The sequence below is a fragment of the Callorhinus ursinus genome, unplaced genomic scaffold, assembly GCF_003265705.2.
Source record: "Callorhinus ursinus isolate GAN/ISIS: 27379988/994484 unplaced genomic scaffold, GSC_fseal_2.0 scaffold42, whole genome shotgun sequence".
Taxonomy (NCBI): domain Eukaryota; kingdom Metazoa; phylum Chordata; class Mammalia; order Carnivora; family Otariidae; genus Callorhinus; species Callorhinus ursinus.
The window spans coordinates 8,457,076-8,482,814 of NW_027397104.1; the positions used below are offsets into that span (position 1 = coordinate 8,457,076).

Genomic DNA, 25,739 nt, shown 5'->3' on the forward strand with positions numbered 1-25,739 from the left:
CCAATGTGAATGGGCTGAGATTGAGCTTTTGAGCTCTGAAATAACAGTATATCCTCAGTTGCATTCCTGCAGCTCACCCTAAATGCCAGGAGAGGTCAGCTGTTAGGCTGGGTCTTAGCTCGGGCAGGTGTGCCCTCAGACCAGTCATGACAAACCATGGTAGCTTGTTTCTCCATTCATAGATTTTTAAAAGTTAGTGAATTTAGGCTTCATCCCTTGTGCACTCCTAAGGAGCTCTGTGAGTTTGGCCAAGTCACTTAATTCTACTAACATTTAGTTTCACCTATAAATTTTAAAATGAAAAGCAAAAGACATAGTGCCTGTGATGGTAGCTTTTATAGCTCAGTGTTTTGGAAATGCGAGAGTTCTTATTTTGGAGGCAGAGACTTGGGTGTCTAGTGGTGGCTGCTCCCACCTACTGGATGGGTTTCTATTTTCTTACCTCAAAAATGGGGTTAATTATCCCTTGCTTGCAGGGAAGTCAAAATTTAATCGGGTCATTTCAACATTTCCTGAAGTTTCTGTTACATAGAAAAGTGTCCTGTGGCCAGGTAGGCTTAGGAAATACAGCGTTAAAAGGAGGCAGGTTTCTTTGCTGTAGAATTTCTCAGAACCTTGATGATGCTTATATACACCAGGAAATTTCCTGGAAAGAGCGACAGTAAACAACATTTTACTTAACTTTGATATCTTTTAATTTTTTTTTAAGGAACATCTAGCCATATGACAGCAAACTTTGAGGAATGCTAGATAATGCAATTTAACCTCATGCCAACATAGAATAGTCATTAAGGGTGATCACAACCATTTATTAGATGCCCACTAGGTTCTGGGTAGAGTACAGTATAAATAACAAATTAAGAATGCAGTCTGCTAGCACCTTAGCAGAAAATGTATGTATGTATGTATTTCCCAGACACTCTTTAAAGGCACAGGCTCACTGGGTTCACAGAGTTGCTCTATCCTGATTCAAAAGGAAAATAATATGTTTCCACAGATAGGTACCCTTCTAAGCCACCTCCACATATAAAAAGCCTGCTGGCCCTTCTAGACTTGCTTCAGGAGCTACCCCACAACGTAGTCTGTCAGCTCCTTTGACAAGTTATTTGGCCCTCTCTCATGGAACCTTCATGAATCAGTGTTTACTTATCTAATTGACTTGGAATCATTTGAGGCGGAGTCTGAATTACCAAACTTCCACTTACTGCCCATGTGACCCTAGATAAATCATGTCCAGGTTTCTTCAGCTATAAAACTTGGACCTTGCCTGCCTCGCAAAGATCAGAATGACTTGGAGAGATTAAATGAAGAACCTTATGGATAACAGCAGGTTCTTTAGCACTTCCTCTGCATCAGGTTGTGTTGTGAGAGCACCAACCCATAGGAATTTGTGTCATCCTTAGGGAGTGCTGTGAGTAAGGCTTTGTTATTACCTTCAAGACGCAGAGAGACTATATTAACTTGTCCAAGTGACCATGTGCCAGGATGTGAATGCGGGCAGGCTTGGTCCCACATCCATGCTTTCGCTGCTTCACCTTCCTACCTTTCTTAGAACCTGAATAGTGCCTGGCCTGTGGTAGGTATATATTGGTGAACACCTTCTTCTCCCTCCACATCTGTTCTCTCTTCTGAATCAATTTGTTCTCCCCTCCCCTAGTACTTTCTTGCTTAATGAGGTTTTCCTTATTTAATGGTTTATACGTTTTACACATAAAGGTCATGGAAGTGTTGGAGGTTCATGATATTGCTGTGGGGCTTTCAACAGGATGGGGGAGGGAAAGAGCTAATTTCACATCCCTGGGAGAAGTGCAGTAAGCACCCTGTTTCTGCCAGTTCTGTTCCGTAGGGAGTAACATCCTGAGTGGCCCCTGAGCATCCTTCATCACTCACAGTACACTAGAGAACCACATGTCTAACGGTCCACACTTACCAGGTTTTTATTATGTCCTGGGAAGGCAAGGTCCATAGAATTCTTGGTCTTGTCTTTTCTCAGCCCAGGTAGGAGCTAAGGAGCTATTTGTGTGAATCAGCATGATTTATTAGGTGGTTTTCTCTGCCCTAAGCCACGAGAGTGGGGGCGGAGGAGTTGGGAGGGGGGTGGAGGAGTTGGGGGACGGTTGGCCTTGATCTTCTGAACAGTGCACATACTTTCCAGTTTCTAGGTGTAAAGAATGAGTCAGAGCATGAGAATAACTAGGAACACTTGGATCTGCTTGGTGTGTTATGGGGAACCTGGGAATTCAGGCAGAGAAGCCCTTGTAGACGGAGAATGGATTTGATACCTAAAGCAGTGGGTATCCACACAGCTGGGTAACTTTGAGCCCCATCACTTTTTTGGCTCCTTTTATGACTCATCACATTTTAAGACAATCCAGGTGTTTACTTAGTGCAAAGTGGCAGCAAGAAAAGATAATAACATTTACAGTGTCAGGCCCCGTGCTGCGCTATCAACACACATGATGTCACTTCATCACCTGTTTGACCTGTGAAAGGGCAGAATGAAATAAGCTAGAATGAAGGGAAGTCAGAATTATGAATCCCGTGCTTTCGGACGCCAAGGCTCCAGACTGAGAACACCCGCTCCTATCAGGTTATGCCTACCCCTTGCCAATTTAATAGTACCTTCTCACGGACATGGAAATCCCAGAGCAACACCTGAAAGGAAGCAGTCTTTAATTCCATCACAAACCAGGCAGTGCCATGAGGGGCCCAGCCTGGGTGTGATGCCTGAGGTGGCCGTTCCTCCCAGACCCCTGCCATCTGCAGCTGGCTTGGTTTGCATAAGCCTTTGGCAGAATTCCAGGGACACTGAAGGTCCCGTCTGATCTGAGGATGTGCAGAAGATGGAGGCAGCTCCTCAGTCATTTGGCAGAGACAGATTTGTAGCCCTGAGGACTCCAGGGAAGAGGTGTGAACCCTTCAGCAATTTCCGGATCAGCATGGGTTGAGGTGGCAACACCCAGAGGAGACAGCTGCCTGTTTCTGTGGACGATTGCATCACAGAACTAGAGAATGTTAGGTCTGGAAGGAACCTTAGAAATCACCCAAGCCAGGAATTTTCAAACTTTAATTTTGTCAAGTGAAATTCTGCACAGAACGTGAATGTCAAAAGGGTTAGGTAGGTGGAAGAAGAGACCCCTTGTTCCCTCCAACTTGGGAACACCTCCGTGCCAGTGGCGAAGAGTTCGAGACAGGCTGATCTCAACCACACCTCCTGTTTGTCAGCTGAGGAGCCTGAAACCCTACAGAGCTTAATCAAGTTCCTCCGAAGGTCACCCACATCTTAGTCTGGTGAGAGGTGGTGTGAACTGGTATTCCCCAGATAATTTCGGGGTGACATTGGCTACACCTCTTCCCACCCCCCAGCTTCAATTAAACTTTCCCTAGGCGGCGGGAGAGAAAGCCCAGACATCTCTGACTGCTCGATCCCATTCAGGCCGTTCCAACTCTCTCTTGGGAGTTTTAACTAATCTCGCAAGGGATTAGCAACTTTGAGAGAGAGAGGATTATTAAATAGCAGGAATAGTTTAAGAGCCCTGGGCTGGAAGCAAGAATAAGGGTGATTGACAATGCCAGAGGCGAGAGGGAGTGGCAGCCGGAGGACCCAGCTCCTGTCCTCCTACAGTCTGCACCAGAATCAACTTTAATGAGAGGATTCGTTTCACAGGGCATTTGCCTGGAAAGTCCTGGTTGAGTTCCCATCTCTTTCTGCACTCTGCTCTCCTGAACCTTGGGATTGGCCCAAAAGAGGAAAGAAGAACATATTTGGTTGAGAAAGTCTCTGCACTAAAGCTTCACTCCTGGTGGGGGCCCCTTGACCCATGGAGTGGGGAGGGGCAAGGATCTGAACACACCCTGTAAGCAGGGGGTAACCCAGCTCTTCCCAGGGAGGCATGGGCAGGTTCTGTTGAATTAACACATGAGGAGTTTCACTGGGGTTATGTTTTAACCATTGTGTCAATATATTTATGCCATTGTGTTTGAACGTTCCATGACAACAAAACCACTTTTAAGGAGCAAGTTTTGTTTTGTTTTCAAGTGAAGGAACAGCAGTAGGAATTACTTGGATGCCCTTTGTTCTGTGTTGAAAAGTTTAAATTTTAAAAAAACCCAATGTAATACATTTAGACTAAAGAAAGGTCTAGACTTTATACCTCAAGAGCTTTGCAACTTTGTTCTTATGGTCATTTCAAGGTCTGAGTCTGTTTCACTCCTGATGTTTCCTGTACCCTGCAGTTTTTGATACTTGAGCGATTAACTGCTGGTAGGTTTCATTCAGAACCTGCCCTGGGCCGGGTGGCTTTGGAGACGGTCACATTTGGTGCCTTCTCCTATGGTTAGGAGTAAAGATCTAGAGCCAGCCCGCGTGGACTCACAGCCTGGCTCCTCCAACTCCTTGTGGTGTGACTTTGGGCAGGGAAGTTAATCTGTCTCTGCCCGATTCCTCATCTGTGAAATGGGGATGACAGTGGTGGCTGCCCAGTGGGATGGTTGTGAGGACTTAGTGATGTCATGCACAGGTCCTGGCCCAGAGTGAACGCTCAGCAGTTAACTAGTGTTGTTGCCACTGTTAACATCAGCACCGACACCCCACAACTGGCCTCTTACACCAGAATCTCTACAGTCAGGATCTCAGAGGTGAAGGAGACCCTAACAGTTCCCAAAGGCTTCTTTAGAATCCCTGGATGTGCTTTGAAAAATTACCTATTCTTAGGGCAGATCCGAAGTGGGGCTGGGAATTTGTCCTATTAACAAATGGAGGTGATGGTCACGCGTAGCCAATGCCAGAAACCATATTCTCTTGCCTGGATTCCCTCGCCAACAACACTAGCACGTGGCCTCTATTTGAACACCTCCCTGCGTGGGAAGCTCACCATCACCTGAAGCAGTGCTTCCCACTTTCAGACACTTCTGGCAAAAGTTTGTCTTTGCATTGACCTAAACAAGGAAGGGACTGCCTCTGGCCTTAAGGAGGCGGAAGAGAGTAGTTGAAAGAGAACAGACTTGAAGTCAGAAAGAAATGGGCTTGAATTCCACTCCAGGGCCTATCAGCTTTGTGGCCCTGGGTAATGGCTTGCTGTTTCCTTTTCCCTCTCTGTCTTCCAAATGACAGCCTTTCAGTATTTGAACCCTTATCTTTCCAGTCTTCTTTTAGCCTCCCTGTGTGATAAGACCTCAATTTTGCTAATCACTTAAGTCACATGTCCAGGCTCTGCCTTTGCCCAGTTATATTATACCCAAAGATACATATAGTGCCCCCCCCTCGCCCAGGTGTGGTTCTGGGTCAGGGAACGAAGCAGAACTGGCAGGTGTCGGGTGGTTGGACCAGAAAGCCAAAGAGTGAGCCAGAGGCATGAACAGACTGCCACAGAAATCCCCATCCCCATGGTCATTCAGCCTGGCTGACCTCCAGTTCTCATGCTTCTGGGTCTAAACCCTGACTGCGTCCCTTTGGGGCTGGGGCCAGGACTGGGGATGGATGTCATCATCCTTGCCACATCCTTGAGGGTGATTATCAGGGAACTGGATGGGGTGAGATCAGCTCTCCGTCCTGTACAGTTGGTCCAGATGGTGGGACCAGAGCTTGCTGGTGAACAGGAATATGGGCCATGCCCCTTTTACCTACACCCAGATGCAGAGTCCATCCCACTATCTCTGCCCCACCCCGGCTCAGATACAGGGTGACCATATGCCAACAATGCCTTCCTTGTCTCAGCCATGCACATGCTTTTTCAGTCTACAAGCCTGGGACCCCTCTACCCACTGTGTGGGTCAGAAAGAGAAAAACAAAGATTTTGAGGTCTAATTTCTGAAGATCCTTATTACTAGCCACAGGTCTTCAGAACACTTGTTTAACCTCTTTGAGCTCAGGTTCTTCATCTGTAACATTGGAATACAAGTAATACCCACATCATAGGATTGTGGGAGGAATTAGATGACATTGTGTATACAAACGCTGAGTACGTACTAAGTGATCGGTATGGGTTGGCTTCTTGGGAGGAGGAGGTGCAACTGGAAATGATCGGTATCCCACCCCACCACTGACGCCAGTGGGAGCAGCCTAAGGGCTACAACCGCCCATCACTCCACCTCTCCATTACCCTGCACAGGACCTGGGGTTCAAATGAAAACGTGACCATCAGCACGTCTGTCAAGTTGGCCAGTCCTGTTCAGAGGCCAATCTAAATAGCACATCAAAAGGCATTTGGATTTTAGAGAAGAAATGCAAATGTCTTGGAGAACATTTCTTCCTTTCTTAAACTTTTATAGATCACAGTTCAGTGTTGCCTTTCAGTTTCATGAAGTTTCAATTTAGCATGAGAAGTATGGTCTGACCAGCAACGTGAACAACACCTGGGAATTTGACAGAAGTGCAAAACCCAGACCCCACCCCAAACACACAGAAACGCTGGGGTGCAGCCCAGCAGTCTGTGTTTTATTTATTTTTTTTAAAGATTTTATCTATTCACTTGAGAGAGAAAGAGAGCGTGCCCAAGCAGGGGGAGGGGCAGAGGGGGCCAGAGAAGCAGACTCCCCACTGAGCGGGGAGCTTAACATGGGGCTTGATCCCAGGACCCCGAGATCATGACCTGGGCCAAAGGCAGATGTTTAAGCAACTGAGCCACCCAGGCGTTCCTCCCCCTGCCTCCGGCAATCTGTGTTTTAATGAGCCCTCCAGGTGCTTCTTACAGCCCCTGTTTGAGAATATTGGGTGAGTAATAAAGGCATCCTGCTCCTTCTCCACTTCCTCCCGCCCCTGACAGTTCTCACATCCCCATGACCAAGCCTGTGTCTCTAGCCATGTATTTTCAATACTTCCACAGTTTGAAGACAGTGCCTGAGAGAATGCTTTATTGTCTCATCCTGGGAGACTCATCTCTTCATGCCAACGGCAGGTGCAATCTAAATCCAAGCCTGTACTAGAGAAGAGTCAGGGAACAAACATCTGTTTTGGATGTTCCAGCCACCAGATCACTTGGCTTCCTCCACCTCCGAAGCTTCCTTCCCGGCCTCCTGACCACTAATAATGGTATTTCTGATGGGTAATGGTAAGAGCAAATATTTATCGAGCTCTACCTATTTTGCAAAACACCTTTCATTATTTTTTTTCCACTTAATCCTCACAATATAACCCAGTGAGGTAGGTGTAAAATTATCCCCATGTCCTTCATGGTGAAACTGAGCCTTAGAGGGGCTAATTCCCTTGCCCAAGATCGTGTGGCTAGTCAGTGGCAGACAAGAGACTTGAACTCTGTCTGACACCAGATTCTGTGACTCTTTAATAAGCTTTCCTGCTGGGTTAAGGAATATGCACAAGGAATACTCTAGGCCAGTGGTCTTTAAACTTTAACGTGGATCATAATTATCTGGAGTGCATCTTAAAATGCACTGATTGCTGGGCCCTAGTCCCAAAGAGATTCAGTGCCTGTGGATTGGGGTCTAGGAATTTGCATTTCTAAGTTCCCAGATATCACAGCTACTGCTGGTCCAAAGACTACACTTTGAGAACCACTGCTCTAGACCAGCTCTACACATTAGAATCATCTGGAGAATTTCAGATTCAGTTGCTCTAGTGTAGGACATTACCTTTTTTTTTTTTTTTTGTAATATGCTTCTCAGATAATTCTAATAATTCTAATGTGTAGCCAGGGTAGAGAGAACCACTGCTATACTCAAAGAAAGACTATTAATTACTGTCTACGGCCCTAGTTCTTCAGTCCTACGTCAGGGTTTCTCCAGCTGAGCTGTTCACACCGCCAAGGAATTCACTGGTGTGCCAGGGAATGCCAATACTGCAGGATAAATAGAGCCCATTAATTTTATTTCAAGATTTACAGAAAAGTTAATATTCTCTATAAAACAAGTGGATCTACTCTAAAGTGCAAAATGTGCATGAACTATTAATATAAATTATGGGAGGGGCGCCTGGGTGGCTCAGTCAGTTAAGTTTCTGCCTTTGGCTCAGGTCATGATCCTGGGGTCCTGTGATCTAGCCCTGCATCCGGCTCCTTGCTCAGGTGGAACCTGCTTCTCCCTCTCCTTCTGCCACTCCCCCTGCTTGTGCTCTCTCACTCTCTCTCAAATAAATAAATAAAATCTTTCAAAATATATATATGTAAACTAAAAATATATACAAACTATGGGATTCAACCCATTCCTAAGAATCCAACCAGGGAAAATTGTCAGAGACTAATTGCTGAAGATATACTCAAGGAGAGTCACCCAAGCATTATTTTGTCCTCATAATTGTTAAATCTGTGACAGTTCATTGCTCAAAGAATATTTAATGTGTACTCATGATAAAATGTTAAGTGTAAAAAGGATACAATGTATTATATGATTTTAATCTTATTTTTAAAAAACAATATACCATATGCATACATACATACATACATAGACATACATATAGATATGCAAAGAAAAACGACTGAAAGGTAACACACCAAAATATTATCAGTGGTTATTCCTTGGTGGGATTATCAGTGATAATTATATTTATACTTGACAGCATTTTCTAATTTGAAACATTATTACTTTTATGATTAGATCAAAAGAATCTAGGCAGTGACCTACTTTTATAAATATATATTCCCAAATACCTGTCTGATAAATAAAATATAGGGTTATAAGTCAGAAGTTTTTTCGCAGAACTAGGAAACATTTAAAATTGCTAACCATTTCAAAGGGTGCTAATGTGTTTTGGCCCAGGAAATTCAGAACTTAGGAGAGGGAGTGCTGGGCAAGGGGCCATGGAACTCCAGCATGGGGTTGGGGTGGGGGTAGGACTTCGTCCTCTTCAGTGAGTAAGCTGGCTGACAGTGCTTCTGTGTGACATCACCAAAGCATCGCTGTAGTTCGTTAATGTAGAATAGACCAAATGTGCCAAGAAGGGGGTTTAGCAACGTCTATGTATACCATGCAAATATGCAGGTGTGGGAAAATCAAGTCTATAATTTGAGGACCACCGATCAATGTTAACAAAGAAAAGACAGAGAGGCAACTCCTGTGTTGCAAAACACCTAGCCCATTGCCTTCATTAACCTAGGAGTCTATCTGTTGATGCTCCTCCTGGAGTTGCCTTCAGAAAACAAGCACATGGCGCCCTCTGCCATATGTGTCAAACGGGGCACTAGAAAGAGGGCAGTTTCACTACAGAGAGGCTCCGTAAGAAGGAATCTGAAAATACTATGTACTCAGGGACAGTGTCACTAGGGTAATCATTTTCCTATGTAGCCAATAGATATAGCCTCACCTGGCCATAAAAAACAAAGCCACCTGCTTCCACAAGAGCTGGGACTGGTGGCCCAAATCAGAGCCAGTGGGCACCATTCTGAGGTGGCCCCTTGGTGGAAAGAGTCCCTTCTCCCTGAAGGGCAGAAGACCTGTCCCAAGGAAGGGCACCCAGCCGGAAGTGCCTACCATTTACTGCAGTGAAATTTGCAACCACATGCTATGTTTTCTTGAAAGGGTCCAGGCTGGGACAATAAATAAATGAAATGAATGGGGTTGCGCAGGTGAATATAGCACCTCCCAGTTACAGGAAGCAGACGGCACTTAGCTTACTGCCACGAGGGAATTTCAGTTCGGTTATGCCAGGTCTTCTGAGTTTTTCCGAGAGAAGCCAGAATTCTTGATCTTTGTATTATAGTTCCCAATTTCTAAATGTTGGCAGCATTTCAAAAATACTGTGTAGTCCAAAGAAAACATGCCTGCTGGCTGGTGTTGGCCTGCAGCATCAGTTTCTTTACCTCTGCTTTAGAATCTCAAATCCTAAAGAGGCAACTGCGTGAGTCCCTTTGTCTTTTTCCTGCCTTTCCCACCCACCTCCACCAAATGCCAAAAGACAAATTTCCTGAACTCTCAGGCTCTTCTCCTCAAAAGTCGTCTTTTCTTAAGGACCTTGAAACTGGCTAATGGCCTCAGGGTAATTTATTTCAGTTGACGGTTTTTAAAACTAACTGTTAAGAGGTATTTTCTGGAAGATGAAGTTAATTTAAAATATAATTTTAATGGAACTGCCTTGGTTTTGGAGGGGTAGAGGGTGTCTCATTTGAGAAATGTGTGTGCTTTGGAGTGGGATGGATCTGGATTGAAATTCCAGCTCTACCACCTATCATTTGTCTCTTGGGCAAGTGACTCAACCTCTCTTAGCTTCCCATTTTCTCATCTGCAAAGTGGGGGAAACAACTCATGGGTTTGTTGATTTGTTTAGAATAATCAATGCTATTAACATATGTTAATACCTGGTGCCTTTAGGTGCTCAAGAAATGTAAGTTTCTCTTAGGGGCCAAAGTCATTGAAACTTTTCAATGCTTTCATATTTAATATTAGAATTTTTAAAATCCACTTTCTTCAGAAGTCCCATTGTAGTAAGTAGAATTGAAGTTGAGATGGGAGAAAAGGAGAAAATCAAGAGGATGAGGGGATGAACCTTAGGGCTGTCTGCCTGGGGGGAGGTCAATTCCCAGATTCAAGTAGCTATAAGGTGACCTTAAGATTTATCAGTCCAATTTAACTCTGGCTCATTGCTGAATCTCTATAGCACATCCCCAAATAAATAAATGTTTGTTAGTTATGTAAATTGGTTAGTGAACAAATAAAGAGTGTATGTGGGAGTTTTATCTGACTACTAACTGGACAGCTCTGTTGAGACCATGTGGTGTATCAGAGACCGCTGGGTCATGTACAGTCTCATGGAACCTGCCCTCAGGAGAGCCCTGGGCTTGGTTTAACACTCTGCTATCACTATCTTGAAATTCTCAATAATTTTTGAACAAGGGGCTCTGCAAATTATGTAGCCAATTCTGATCAGAGTTTCATCAGTAAATATAGAAATGTCAGTGCATGAACCAAAGGGTAAAAACTCATGGTCCCTGGGCCCAAGCAAATATTTTTGGCCCACAGAGTGGTATTTTTTATATAAGTAAAATTTTTAGTTAGAAGCGTTTTAACCGACTGAGCCACCCAGGCTCCCCTAGAAGCGTTTTAGATTTACCCAAAACTTGCAAAGATCATACAGAGAGTACCCATTTATCCCTCCTACAGCTCCTCATGTTGGTAACGTCTTGCATTACGTTTATATTTATGTCTATAATACACGTGTCGCAACTAAGGAACCCACATCAGTACCAACTGTCAAGGAAACACACAGTATTCAGATGTTATGAGACTTTCCCTAATGCCCCTTTTTTGTTCCTGGATTCCATCCAGGACACCACATTACATTTAGCCATCATATCTCTTCATGCTCCTCTGCGCTATGATGCTTTCTCAAACTTTTCTTGTTTTTGATGACTTTGACAATTTTGGGCAGTATTTGTCAAATATTTTGTGGAATGTCCCTCAGTTTGTGCTTGCCTGATGTTTTTCTCTTGGTTAGACAGGGGTTATGTGTTCTTGAGAGGAAGACTACAGGAGTCAAGTGACATTTGCATCACATCATATCAAAGATGTACACCATGCCAGTGACTTACCATTGCTGGCGTTAACCTCAATCACCTGGCCACTGTAGTGCTTGCCAGTTTTCTCCATGAAGTTGTTCTTTCTACCTCCTTTTCCATACTGTACTCACTCTTTGGAAGAAAGTCACCTCGCATACCCCCCCATTTAACAGTGGGAGAGGGGGTTCTACCTCTTGCTGGGGGAAGTGTCTACATAAATTATTTGGAATTTCACTGCATGCAACATTTGTCCATTTTCCATTTATTTATTCATTCATTTGTTTATATCAGTCTGGACTTAATGGGTATTTATTTTATACTTTGGGTTATCATCCAGTATTCTTCCATTTATTTTGTTGCTCCAGTTCCAGCTTTGGTGGTTCAGGACCTCTTTTAGGTTGCCTCCAGTGTCCCTTGGATGCCCCCCCACCCTGCAAGGTTGTGATTTTATTGAAGGACATCCTTTCTTTCTGGCATTACAAGGAATGCCAGGCCATCTTTTATATTCCCTGCCCCAACCCTAGAATCAGCCATTTCTCCCAGGAGCCCTGATTCCTTTTACTGAAGAATGGTAATAGAAACTAAGATCTGGGTGTTGTGTGTACTCGTTAGCTACGAGGGCATTTAAAACTTTTTAATGTAAACTTTTAAAAATTAAGCTGTCATCTTATAGAAAGTCAGCTTTTCCAAGCTGAGCTAACTATGTGAAGCTAAATTACATTAATAAATAAAATGTTGAACGTTTTTAATGTTTTTTTTAAGATTTTTTATTTTTATTTTTATTTATTCATGAGAGACAGAGAGAGAGGCAGAGGGAGGAGCAGCCTCCCAAGGAGTAGGGAGCCCGATGTGGGGCTTGATCCCAGGACCCTGGGATCATGACCTGAGCTGAAGGCAGATGCTTAACCATCTGAGCCACCCAGGCGCCCAGTGTTTTTTAATTCATCATCAACATTTAACTGAACAGATTTCAGACTGGAATCTAGACTGCTAGAAGGTCTGGCCGTCCTGGACCCAATTTCCTGCTCAACAGCGATCAGCCCAGGCAGAGGGGCTCTTTACCTGTCCTGCAAGAAAGTGCTCTCAGGTTGTCACAGTACACACCACTCCCTACTGTATTACACCCAGACGACTTGACTCTTCTTTCTGACCCGTGAAGGCATTTGATTTTGTGATTCCTGGTTCAGATTGTATTCAAGTAGGTAATTTACAGATGCACAGCTTAGTCTGTGAATTTAGCTGAACTTGCATCCCAGAGATCAAATACTAGAGCTGTGTTTCATCCCTATGTCACTATGTTACCCTCATTGGGTCTTTTTTTTTTTTTTAAGATTTTATTTATTTATTTATTTATTTATTTGAGAGAGAGAGAGAGAGAGAAAGCACTAGTCGGGGGAGAGGGAAAGGGACAAGCAGACTCCCTGCTGAGTGTGGAGCCCAAAGCCCAATGGGGGACTCCAAGATCATGACCTGAGCTGAAGTCAGACACTTAACCCACTGAGCCACCCAGGCACCTCTACCCTCATTGGATCTTACATGCAGATACAATGACTCACCATTTCTTGCTCAGTCCCTGCCTTAACTAACCCCTCCAGCTCAGGTGTGATGAGTCATTTGCAACCACCTGCCATTTTTCCCTCAGCTTCAGGCTCCATGGGTCTTCGCATGCAGAGTCTGCCCCGAACTTCCTTGGCAAGTTTCCTTTTCTTAGATTCTTTCTGTCTGGAGAAGATACCTCCAGCATTTACACCCCTGCCTCAGATTAATTTCCTCCTGGTCACTGCTCCCTTTTGGCTCTTCAAAAAAGCACCCCTCAAATTGGTTCCAGTCATCATTCTGTCTGGATCTGCCGCCCTTTCCAAAAAGGATCCATTACTTTGCTGTCTTTTTCCTCTCCCCTGCCTGCCCCCATCATGTATCTCAGGAGTATTTGTGAGTCATTCCTAGCTTATTTCCAACTGTGCTAAGGTGGAAAGCTACCTGACACCTTTCTATTTAGATGAAAATAGGCACTTCAATACAAACAGACAATATGATTTGAGGAGGTGCTTCTTTCACAGTATGAGTGAAAACCTGTTAAGAAAATTAATTTCTCTCTGCGATCTGCCAAGTATGAAGAGATAAAAGTATCAACTTTCTTTTTTTTTTTTTTTTAAGATTTTATTTTATTTGAGAGAGAGAGCGAGAGCACACACAAGCCAGGGAAGAGGCAAAGGAAGAGGGAGAAGCAGACGCCCCATTCAGCAGGGAGCCTGACTCAGCTCAATCCCGGCACACTGAGATCATGACCTGAGTTGAAGGCAGACGCTTAACTGCCTGAGCCACCCAGGCGCCCCAAAGTATTAACTTTCACTACAGCCTTATAGCTTTGGGCATGACAAGGTTAAACATGGGCCTATAGCAATTCCCTGGGGAAACTTTCCTCAGAACGAGAGTTTTCAGGCTGTGACTCAGGGCCACTGCTTGGGGATGGGAAAAGCAAGGGCAGCCCAAGCAGGCAAAGTCTTCACCACCCCCACTTGATATGGTCATTTGTTTGTGTATTCACTCTACAGATACTCATTGAGACCACCATGTTCTGGTATGCATTTGATGCCAGGGATAACTGTGAACAAGAAAGGTAAAAGGACATTCCCTGATATGACAAAATTTTCATTCTAGTGGGAGATCAAAAAATGGACAATTACAATACAATGTAATAAGTATTGTCATGGGAGATGTATAGGGTGTCATGATGTGCCTAACACATGGATATCCAAGGAGGATATCCTAGAGAAAGTGAAAACGTAGTTGAGCCTTGAATAACAAATGGGAGTTAGCCAGACAAAAAGGGGAAGCTGAGGAAGAGGGTTTCCAGCTGCCAACTCTTCAGTATGTGGCATCTCCCAGAAGTGAGCCCAAGAGGATCTTAGCTTCAGAGGGCTGGAGTATCATATATAAATTAGGAGGTTTCAGAGATGATGATGGAGAGATGCACATGGTTGAAGCCATAGTGAGTCTTGCCTGCTGTGTTAAATAGCTCTGATTTTACCTTAAAGCAGTGGGAAGCTGCTTTAGAGTTTAATGCAGAAAGAGGGATGTGCTGGCTAGATTTGCATATTAGGAAGATCATTTGCGTATTAGGAAGATCATCTGCCTGCCGGGTGGAGACTGGAAAAATCCAAGAATAGAGCTGGGGGGAAACTCCAGCACCAGGCAGGAGATGATGGTGACTTGAGCTAGGGAAGTGGCAGTGGGGATGGAGAGAAAATTATAGGCTAGAAACTATTCCAACAAGATTTGGTATTAACTGCCCTTCCCATAATGGGAGAAAGATTCTGCCGGTGACTAGAGAAAAGTTTTACTTGTGAAGACACCCATAACGTATCATCCATGACAAGGGGGTTGAGTCATTTTCAGATTCTGACTGGGGCTCGGATCCAAGGGCAGGCACTTCAGTCTGTCTCCAGCACTAACGAAGTTCATTAACATCTTGTTCTCGGCTCACTCCCATCTCATTTGGCCCATGTGCTTTTCAGCAAACTCAGCATGTCTGAACTAGCTACGGTTTGTTTTTGTTTTTGTTTTTTTTATGGCTCTTATTGCCAATCCAGAGTGAATGAGTATCTTCTTCGGGTTTTGCTGGGTCTTTCTCAGTCCTTCCTCCTCCGTGCCACGCCGGCAGAGGGTGAGGGCAGACATCCTGCAGACGGAGGGGCAGATGAGGAACAGCCTCCAGCCCCAGAGAAGTGACACTGGGGAGCAGAGGGAAGTGAGACAGTCAGACACATTGTATTTACAGCTGCTCCTTTGGGTGGCTGAAACAGCACTTCCTCTGCCCGGCAAATGGCACGTCTGAAAGAATTAACAGTCTGTTTAGAACGGATAATCCCATGCTCGTCTCTCTTCCTTCAGTCCCACCACTGTGATTATAGGTCAGAGGGCAACACAGCGGGCTCTGGCGAAGGGCAGAGGGAGGTGGAGAACAGAGTAGTAGCCACTTTATTTCTAACCATTTGCAGCTGTCAGCTTGTTTGGGGGCTTTTTTTTTTTTTTTTTTTAGGCAGAGGAACAAAGTCTTGCTACACGGGATTGTTTTCCTTGGCATGACGAACAGACACTTTCTTGAGGAACGCACTGAGATAACACAGAACATCTGCTTAGAGGAATCAGTCCTCTGCAGCTGACTTTTCATCAGCGAAAGCATGAGGCATATATATGTATATGTATATGTATATGCATTTTGCAGGAGGCAGGAGAATGTGGATGGGATGAGCAGCAGAGTCAGCAAAGAGGAGGAAGATGTGTATTTTTAAGAAACAGATCTGTGTTAGGAGTTTTTTCTTCATTGTTTTCCTCGTGATCCAATTGCATTTTGTTTTGCAAGTGTTTTGGAAATGGTATGTTCTCAGCCACGCTGCCAGAGGAGGTCTGTTTTCTTTTCCCATGTGTGTGGGATGTTGTTTTTATTCATGAACTATTGAGAATGAGTGAATTTATGACTTGTACTGGGAGTTTCATAGGTGCTCTCCTCAGTTACCGGACTCCAAAGGCATAAAGGACGACACAGATGCCCTCAGACAGGAGCGACTGTTTTAAGGAGAAGTGTGGGCATTTCTGGTTGTTATTCGTGTGCCATCAGGGGTCCCAAAAGGATTGGCCAGAACATTACTAGGTTTCATTTTGTGTCATGTGGAAACTCCTCGGACAACTCTCACGATGTTTCCCCAAATCCACGTTTCAGAAGAGTTTGCCCTTTTGAAGAAAAGGTAACTTGCTCTTTCCAGTTTCATTTGCCCTTCTCCCCACCCTCGGCTTCGATGAGGAAGAGCCCAAACTTCCTAACCACAGTAACGTTGGCTGTTACTTAACTGAGTGCCTCCTGGGTGCCTCCTGGTACTGTGCTTGTGTTTAAAATCACCATCTCACAGAGGCCTTGGTATCATTATCCCCATTTCTCGGATCAGGAAACGAGCCTCTTAGAAGTTAGCACACTTCCTCAAGAACAAGCAACTCGGACGGTCCACAGCTAGAGTGTGAACCCAAGTATGATGGACACCAGGGCCAGACGCTTAACCGCTCTCCTTAACCCTGGATGACACATGCGTTTGGGGAAGTGAGAGCCAAACCTCCCTTTTCCACCTTCGTCTTTTAACAAGTTTTGCTTCCCCAGCTCTGCCAGTAGGATTGAAGAGAGATGGAAGGAGCCGTGAGAACAGCCTGTCGAGTATTCTAGCAAGAGTAAAAAGAGCACAGGCTCTGGAATCAGAGAAAGGGAATGCAGGTCCCTTTTCATCGCAAACTCGCTGTAAATCCCAGGCCAGTCAGTCCCCTTGCCTTTCCGAGCTTTGATTTCAGGGTCAGCGTGTGGCCTAAGAGCCCAGCCCTCCATCCAGCACGTGGCAAGCATTGGTTACACACCCAGCCTGCTCCAGGCTCTGTGGTAGGCACTAAGGATCAGCCATGAGGACCGTCAGGGAGGGTACAGTTTAGGAGAGGGGCTGGCCCTAAGTCAGGCCCTGATTCCCACAAAACTGTGTGGAATTACCATCTGGGCTCTGTGCTCAGAAAGTTTCAGGAGCAGATAGCGGATGTCAGACAACCTGGGTGGAGCTCTTAAGAAAGTAGAGGCATTAACTAGGTAAAGGACAGGCTGGAACACCTGCCAACTACTTGTGGGACCTGGGATGTTTGAGGGCAGTTGTCTGATGTCGCTGGAGACCACCTCCTAGCCCTTACTCTCTCCACCTCCGTGGTCCGGGTCTGACCTGGTGTGATCATGCACCAGACATTGGGCCTTCTCTTCAACAGAAAAGAGAGAAGATGATGAGAACAGGAATGTGTTGCAGCGAACACAGAAACTACGCCCCGGCTCTTGTTTGAGTTTGGGACCTTTGTCTCCAGTCTGTGGCCCCATCATCCCAAGCATTTCTGCATTCTCTGAGGGACTCTTTCCCTTTGCAGCTCCCATAACAGGGTAAAAAAGGAAACGTAAGCCACTTAGACAGCTTATTTTCTTTTAGGGGTGTCTGCAAAGGAAGGATTGAATGGGGCATCCGCCTAGTGCAAGGGAGGGGGAAGGAGGAGGAGGAAGGAAGGAAGAAAGAAAATGGATTGAAGCTCAGAAATTACTGGAATTTTTTATTAAATTGTGTTTGGGAGAAAGGAGATTTACTAAGTCAGAGATAAAAGGCAAATCCACATGGGGCCCCAGAGAAATTATTATATTCCATGCTCGATTTAGCTCTGGTACTGAATGTGGCTTGAAGATCAGAAGGTTGTGGTTAGGCACATTCATAAACTCTGCAGGGCCCTGTCAGATGCTGATTCCCTGCCGAGCACCATGTCTTCCTGAACAGCGGAGGCAGAACTGGGCACTGCCTGTCAGGCCTTCAGGAGAGTTCGGGCCCTGCAGGCTCACCTCACCCTCTGCCTTCATCCCAACTCTCTGGCTTAGCTTCCTCCTTGGCCTGATCATCCAGCAAACTCTAGCCTTGCTTTGAATCTAATTGTTAGGCAAATTCCTGCCAGAACCACCCATGAGTGATTGGTTTGGGATTCTGACCTCTGCCCAGGCATTTTGCCTCAGCTCACTGGCATCTGAGCTCAGCCTGGCCCTGTTTTAGGTTCACGAACTGCATTTCATTACTGACCCATTTGCAGAGACCAAGCTCCATCACATGACCCAAGACCATCCAGATCCAAAGGTGTGTGTGTGTGTCTATCACCTCTTTGGAGAACACTCTTCTGAACACATCTTCTCATTTTGGAGCAACTTCTTAAAGTATGAAATTTTCTAGCTTGAATCTGAGAGTCATGGGATGTGGCTCGGGGTGCCCTGAGACTCAATTAGTGATTGCAAATCACTTGAAGACCTTCTGATCAAAGGTTGTTTTCTGTATCAATCAGTACACATCTGTCTGGGATTATGGTCACATGGTTTGTCTCAATTATAATAAGACTAGTCAAAGTTTAACTCCAGACACTTCAGACGTGCAGTCTACTTCAGTTAGAGCTACTGGTTAATATTGTCTGCCATTAACTTTCTAATTGAGCACGGTAACTGAAAATTAACGATCACCACCTGAAAAAAAAAAAAACACTGAAAGGCAAAGAAGGGAGGTTTTAATGATAAGAAAAGAGGAGTTTCAGGTTTTTTCTTCCCACCCCGTAGGTAAGATCAAAATGTTCTTATCACAGGGCTCTCCTTCCTTTTCACCAAAAGCAGTGTGCAGCCTCCCATGCCAGGACCATATCAAGATCCTGGCAAAAGGCTATCATTTCTGCTCTAGGCTTTTTCCCTCCCCCAAAGAGGAGATGATAGACTCACATCTTGACTAAATAAGATCACTGCTCTTTTATGATTCAATTTTGATGGATGACTGTTCCCCACCTAGCCCTGTGCCAGGTACTTTTAAAGGCAGACTCAAAATACAAAACAATCCCTTTGTTCAGGGAACTTACAATTAGACAAGGTGTAAGTATGAGAACCTTGTAGAAAATAACATAGCCACTCTGAGTTCTTTGTAAATTCAGAATTGATGTGTTAGTACCCAAACTGCCCTCCTGAAAAATAAATATGCAGGAGGAATTTAATCCCAAAGTATTTTCTGAAGAACATTGGGTCCATGGGATACTAAAAGTAACAGTTCACAAGAGAGTGCTTACTGTCCACAAGGCATTAGGCAAAAAAGCCTTTTATACATTTATTTAATCCTCATAACAACCTCAGGAGCTACAGATGACATCAACCTCCTTTCTTTCTGGGTGGGGGGGGGATTGAGGCTTAGAGGGACTAACATTTGCATATGACTGCATTGTGAGTAGGAGGTAGAGTGAGAGAGAAACAAAAGCCAGGCTTTTGTTACAGGCTCTGTGTTTTAAACCAATAGATATTATGAGGGGGGAAAAGAGGGGTTCAGAGTAAAATAGGACTTTTTGCTACAGGAATTCTCAGGTCCTTTCCTATGCAGAGATACACTGTAAACCTCTATGAAAGCAGAATTTTTGCAAATACATTTGATCTCCTGACCCTCTTTTTTTTTAGCTAAGGCTCTCCCAAATTAGTGAGTTTCATAACATTTAAAAATACTGAAGTGGAGGGTCCATAATATCTCACAAACACAGAGAAGCAGAGGGGGACAGGACATTAGATGTGGTCCTGAGCTGGGTCAGTGGGGCCGCGTGTCCACGCAGACTGCCCTTTGCCCAGATCCGGCCAGCGTATGGTTCCCTGAGGTGCAGGCCATCATCGTAACAAGCCCAGCATCAATTTGTGATGATTCATTAGCCTGTCATTCTTCCTTCTGCTGGACTGTAGCCATTTAAAGCCAGCAAACACACATTTTTCAAGCTCCTTCTATAAGCCAGGTCCTGGGCTAAGTGCAGGTCATAAAATGCTGATCTGTTCCCTACCACCATGGAGCCCATAGTAACAGGATGCAGAAGAAAAAACCTGAGTTTTAGAGCCAAACCATTACTTCCCTTTAGCTGTGGGGCTAGGGGCAAATACTTTAACTCAGCTAAGCCTCAGTTACTTAAAAAAAAAAAAAAAACTGCCAAGCGCACCTGGGTGGCTTAGTCCATTAGGTGTCCGACTCTTGATTTCAGCTCAGGTGAGGATCTCAGGGTCCTGAGATGGAGCCCTGCATTGGGCTCCATGCCCAGCAGGGAGTCTGCTAGAGGATTTCTCTCTCTGCCCCTCCCCCCACTTGCTCACGCACACTCCCTCTCTAAACAAATAAATCTTAAAACAAAAAAATAAAACTGCGACTATAATACCGCTGCTCAGAGTGTTCTGGGACACACTGCAAATCATGCATCACTCAGGGCTCCCTTTCCTTTGGCTATTTAATGAATATTGGATACTTCTTAGCAGCACCACGGAGACAAAAACCCTCAGACTAATCCAGTTTCATGAGCTGGTCCCTCTGAGGACTGTCAAGGAAGGGAGTGGATCAACAGGGCCGAGTCTTGCCTTATCTTGCTGCCATGAAGCCAGTTACACAGGGCGAGATAATTCCAGAGTCCACCAAAGGGGTGGACATCCAGTTCTTTACCACCAAAGGAGTGATCTCTTCTACTTCCCACCTTCTGAAGGTTTATTTAAAACACATACACAGACACGCATGCCACATAGACATATGCATACATGTACACACATTCATACACACACAACACACACATACACATACATATACAAACAACATGCATACAGATATGCACACGCATACACATACAAACACACATATGTACACAAACACACATATATACACACATATGTACACACATACATACACACAAACACACAAACACATACATATACATGCACACCTATACACATGCATATACATACACACACATATATACACATAATATACATACATATATACACATACATATACATACACACAAACATATACATACACATATACACATGCATATACACACAACACACATATACACATGCATATACACACATATATATACACATAATATACATACACATATACACATACATATACACGCAAACACACATACACATATACACACATGTGTGCACATGCACATATACATAAAACACGCATGCACACATATATGCAGATACATATACACACACATGCACACATATATACACATGGACACACACACAAATCTGAACACCTAGAAGGCAGAAGAGAAGGGGAGAAAAGAGCTAAAATACATAGAAATGGCCCCTGAACCCATAGATGATATTGAATGAATTTCCCAACTGCTATGTAGCTTTCTTATTCTTTTTTTCTTTTTTTAAGATTTTATTTATTTATTTGAGAGAGAGAGAGCACAAGTAGGGGGAGCTGCAGGCAGAGGGAGAGGGAGAAGCAGACTCCCCTCTGAGCAGGAAGCTGGACATGGGGCTCGATCCCAGGACCCTGAGATCATGACCTAAGCCGAAGGCAGACACTCAACCGATAGAGCCACCCAGGCACCCCAAGCTTTCTTATTCTCAACCCCATGCTCTGCGAGCTGGGATTTTCTCTCTGGTTCAGCCGAGAGCCCGCTGGGGTTCCTGGGAAGTGTGGGCATTTCTGGTTGTTATTCGTGTGCCATCAGGGGTCCCAAAAGGATTGGCCAGAACGTTACTAGGTTTCATTTTGTGTCATGTGGAAACTCCTCAGGCAACTCTCAGGATGTTCCTGGGCTCCCTAGAACTCCCAGCCCAGGACTTCTCAGCTTCCAGAGTTGGCCTGAGGTGACTGGTGCATGCTGAGCACATCCTAACTCGAACCATTTGCAGTGTTCACTTTTGAAGAATGAATTACATGTAAGAGAGGGAATGGTGGAAGAGTCTGATCCAACTTTGCAACTAGAGTCAAGAGATGCCGAGCCTGGGTTTTATCTACCGGAGTAGTTCAGGTGAGAAATAACAAAAGTAGAATTTAGTCTGACAGTTCCCACTAAGGACCTGTTTCAGTACAGATACTCGTATAAGGAAACTGCAAAGCCAAGGTTTTTATCTATTTTACAATGCAGAAGAGTGATGAAGTAATCTGCCTGTACAGCAAATAAATTGTAGGACTAGGACTTTAAAACTAGGTCTTCCAGAATCTCAAAGCCACTCCTCTGCACTACTCTAATGATCATTTCTAGCCATGGCCCAAAAGGGAGAGACAAGAGGCAAGCCAAGTTCTAGGACAAAGGCACGGCCAGAGACCAGGTACGGGATGGAAGGGAGAGCCAAGAGTTCAGAGCTGAGCAGAACAGGGATGGGGGAAAGATGCAAATGGGGGACCATCTGGAGGAACCTAGCAATTGCCATGAGCATCCTCAATGTGCCCGAGACTGCCTTACCTGCAGTCCGCATGTGGGGTGTGGGGCTGATCAAGCAGGTGAAGTGGTACAGCTGAGACTCCCCATGTTCCCTGACAGCTGGTGAGTTGCAGGCAGGGGGAGTGAAAGGTAAACCCACCACAGGGGCTCAGACCACACATAAAGGAAGGGCCACAGAGCTGGGGGTGTGTGCACAGCCCCAGAGCAGCATCTCAGGTTCTCAAGGTGGTCCTGGGCTTTGGAGTTGGACAGACCTGCCTCCAGGCCCCTCCCCTACTATTTGCCAGCTGGGTGACCTTGGGCAGCTACTTAATTTTCCCAAGTCTGTTTTCCCGTCTTTGCAATGGAAACAATAATAGTACCTGCCTTCAAGCCTTGTCAGAATTCAATCAGCTAATCCACGTAAAGCTCTGGGCTTAGTCCCTGGAACATAGTAAGTGCTCAGTAAATGTTGGCTTTTTCTATTAGTCCCAGTTTCCTAAGGCATGAAACATATCTCCTTGAAGGCAGTGGAGTGTAGTAGCTGACCTCTAATCACCTTGAATCTTTGACTGCCAAGGACGTAGACTTTTTTCAGACTTCTCTCACTTCCCACCACTTTTCTTTTTTAAATTCTATTTCTGTACCACCAAGAGTAACCTTTGGATGCCTCGTTACACTTAAGCCATCGAGCTGTGTGCCTCTATCTTTGGCAGAGTAAGAGTGTTATACTTCAAATATAACCAGATCTTTTGGTGTTGAGAACCAGGCTGACTTGGTCCACTTCCCAGCCCTGCCCCTTTTTGGCTAAATAGCCTGGGGCAAGTTAATCTGCGCTTCAGAGTTTCAGTGTTAGTCATCTGTGACATATGAGTAGTAAAGCCCACTTTGCAGATAGGTTGTAAAGGAAACATGTCAACCCTTGGTGTTGTCACTGTGTGGGTTACGGGGCTCCCCTTCTGATGGGAACACAGGGGATTCCATCACCTCTGGTACTTGGGCTTCTCTGAAGACTCCAGACCCTTCCCCAGCCTGGCAGCTTTTTGCTGGCCCCTCCTCAGCATAGAAAACCACCTATAATCTCTGTGAGGGGCTGCCCACTCCCCAGCTTTACCTCACCGCCATCCCCAAATCCCAGCATCTGTTGCTCAGACAGCTGCCACGCTGTGCCCGAGTCTCTCCCTGGGTTCATTTGATAGGTCCCACTTTGTGTTCAAAGAAAAGCTGGTATCGGTGCCGGGCCCCAGGGAGGCAGACCTTGCGCCTGCCAGGTGCCCGTCATGTTCTGTCTCTCTCATTGTGCCCTGGGGGTCCCAGGTGATCCCATTACAGAGTATCTCACCAGACAGCTGCCACTGGGACCCTGCGGAGGGATGGACAAAGACTAGGAGCCCACCCTAAGCACACAGTGCAATTCTGTTGAAAGGCTGGTAGCCATGTCTACCTTCTCTTGATAAAGGTAATATATTCCTTATAACAACAGCTAAATGCTGTAGACCTTACAGTGCAGAGAGGAGGATCCTTCTCATTTGGTGAGCTCTTCCTCTGTTCGAGGCACTGTCGAGGGATTTTACTCATGTTAACACCTTCCTACTCATGCAAAGAAGGCCTTGTTATGACTCTTCTTTTATAGATGAGAAACCACAGTTGCCTGGGCACCACTTCTAATCCTCACAACCACTGGAATTTTTATCTGTGTCTAATCCTCCCAACTGTTGGAATTTTTATTTACATATGGAAGAACTAAAGTTCCCAGAGGTTAAATCTCTTGGCCATGGTCATACAGCTGGAAAAGCTGCAGAGCAGGAATTCAAAGTCTGTTTAACTTACAACATGTTATCACTTAAGGTGCCTCCTCTGGCCCCATAACTCACTCTTACCTTCCTCGAGGAGATGAAGTGGGAATAAGTGTAATGTCCACTGTCTGTGGAGGTTGTTGCATTTGCCCACCCCAGAAACAGTGAATCTCTGGAGGAATTTGGATCAGAATTTGCACACGGGCATCCTGTAGGCCACATTAAGCTAGAAAGATGTCTTGTTTTGACCACTGGTATTTTGTAAAACTTTAGATTCATTGCTCATGTTTAAAAAAATGTAGCAAGCTCACATAGAACTCCAGATTCCTGAATTATCTTGAAAAATCAGAAGTTCTAAGAGCCCTGGGCCTCTGTCCCCGTCGGGCCACCGTTGGCTGGAGTTTTGCCACCACTACTCCCTTTGAGGAGAAGGTGCTTTCCGATTTGCTACAGTGCCCGCAGCCCCCTGTTACTCTGTCAGGGAGCACCTGTCTCCCTCTAGTTCTCTTAGATTAGATGTAAGAGGAAAATGAAACTACTTGTGCTCTATAAAGGGGGTGGTGGGGAGCAAGAAGGGAGAACACACATTTCTATGTAAAAATCAATATTTAATATTTATATATAAATAAAAGCAAATATTTATATGTAAATAAAACCAAATACATATGAATATATATATATGTATATATATAATCAAAGAAACATACCTGGCCCTCTTCATTAATTTTTTTGGTCTCTTCCTGGTCATTGTTGGTATTTAAACGTAACAGCATCATTAGCCACTTCTTTTAGGCGTGTCTGATGCAGCTGCCCACGCAGAGCCAGGCATCTGCAGGCTGGCCTGGAGGCTGGCGTGCAGGACGGTTCTCCACCCTTGCACATGCGTTCTCGGGCTTCCGGAGCTTTCCCATCACGGCTTTGTTCTCTGTCTTCTTTTTTTGACTTCTTTAGGTGTTCCCTTCCCAAAGAACTTCCTTCAGATCTGCAAGAAGATCCTGTGCCGCCTTTTCCGCGTCTTCGTCCACGTCTACATCCACCACTTTGACCGGGTCATTGTGATGGGTGCGGAGGCCCATGTCAACACCTGCTACAAGCACTTCTATTACTTCGTCACAGAGATGAACCTCATCGACCGCAAGGAGCTAGAGCCTTTGGTGAGTGTCGCCGAGCAGGGCTGCCACCCAAGCGGCCCCCAGGAGCTCAGCCATTGGTCACAGCACACTGTCAGGCCCACGCAAAGGGCTCACTCGTGCGGGGCCATTAGCCAGGAGGTAGAGTTGGGCGTAAGGGTCAGAATACGCCAGGATGTCCACTGCTATCACCACATAGGGTCTTACATTTCTCTCCGAGCGGTGGCAGAATGTAGTGGGATCTTAATGGTTTGGGCCAGAGGGATTAGCTTTCATTCTCAGCTCCAAAACCAGCCACTGATTTACATAATCCCTTAAATGAGCATCTTTGATCTCTTACATCATCTGTTTAAAGATAATGAGAAACATTCTTTCACTCGGGAAACATATATTTAGCACCCACTGTGTGTCCGCTGCTGGGCATGCAAAGTCAAGCAAAACTGCCTTGGAGTAGCTTTGACTCCAGAGCTAGAGACAGAAGTAAGCCCCAGATGAGAGTACAGTATCTCAGGGACTTTGCTTTTCGTACTAAATCTGCCGTGATGCAATTTTAATGGGATATATTAAAATCCAGAATATTTGATTTAAAAAAACTTTACCGTGAT

The 25,739-nt window shown here is 45.0% G+C and overlaps 1 protein-coding gene across 4 annotated transcripts in view; it reads left to right on the plus strand.

Annotated features, from left to right (window-relative positions):
- Positions 1–25,739, plus strand: part of MOB3B (MOB kinase activator 3B) — a 187,774-nt gene that overhangs the window by 127,159 nt on the left and 34,876 nt on the right. For all 4 annotated transcript variants that reach the window (XM_073881473.1, XM_025852867.2, XM_073881475.1 and 1 more), the window contains one exon: positions 24,956–25,158. In XM_073881473.1, coding sequence (XP_073737574.1) covers positions 24,956–25,158 — 203 coding nt within the window. The remainder of the gene's footprint in view (positions 1–24,955; positions 25,159–25,739) is intronic.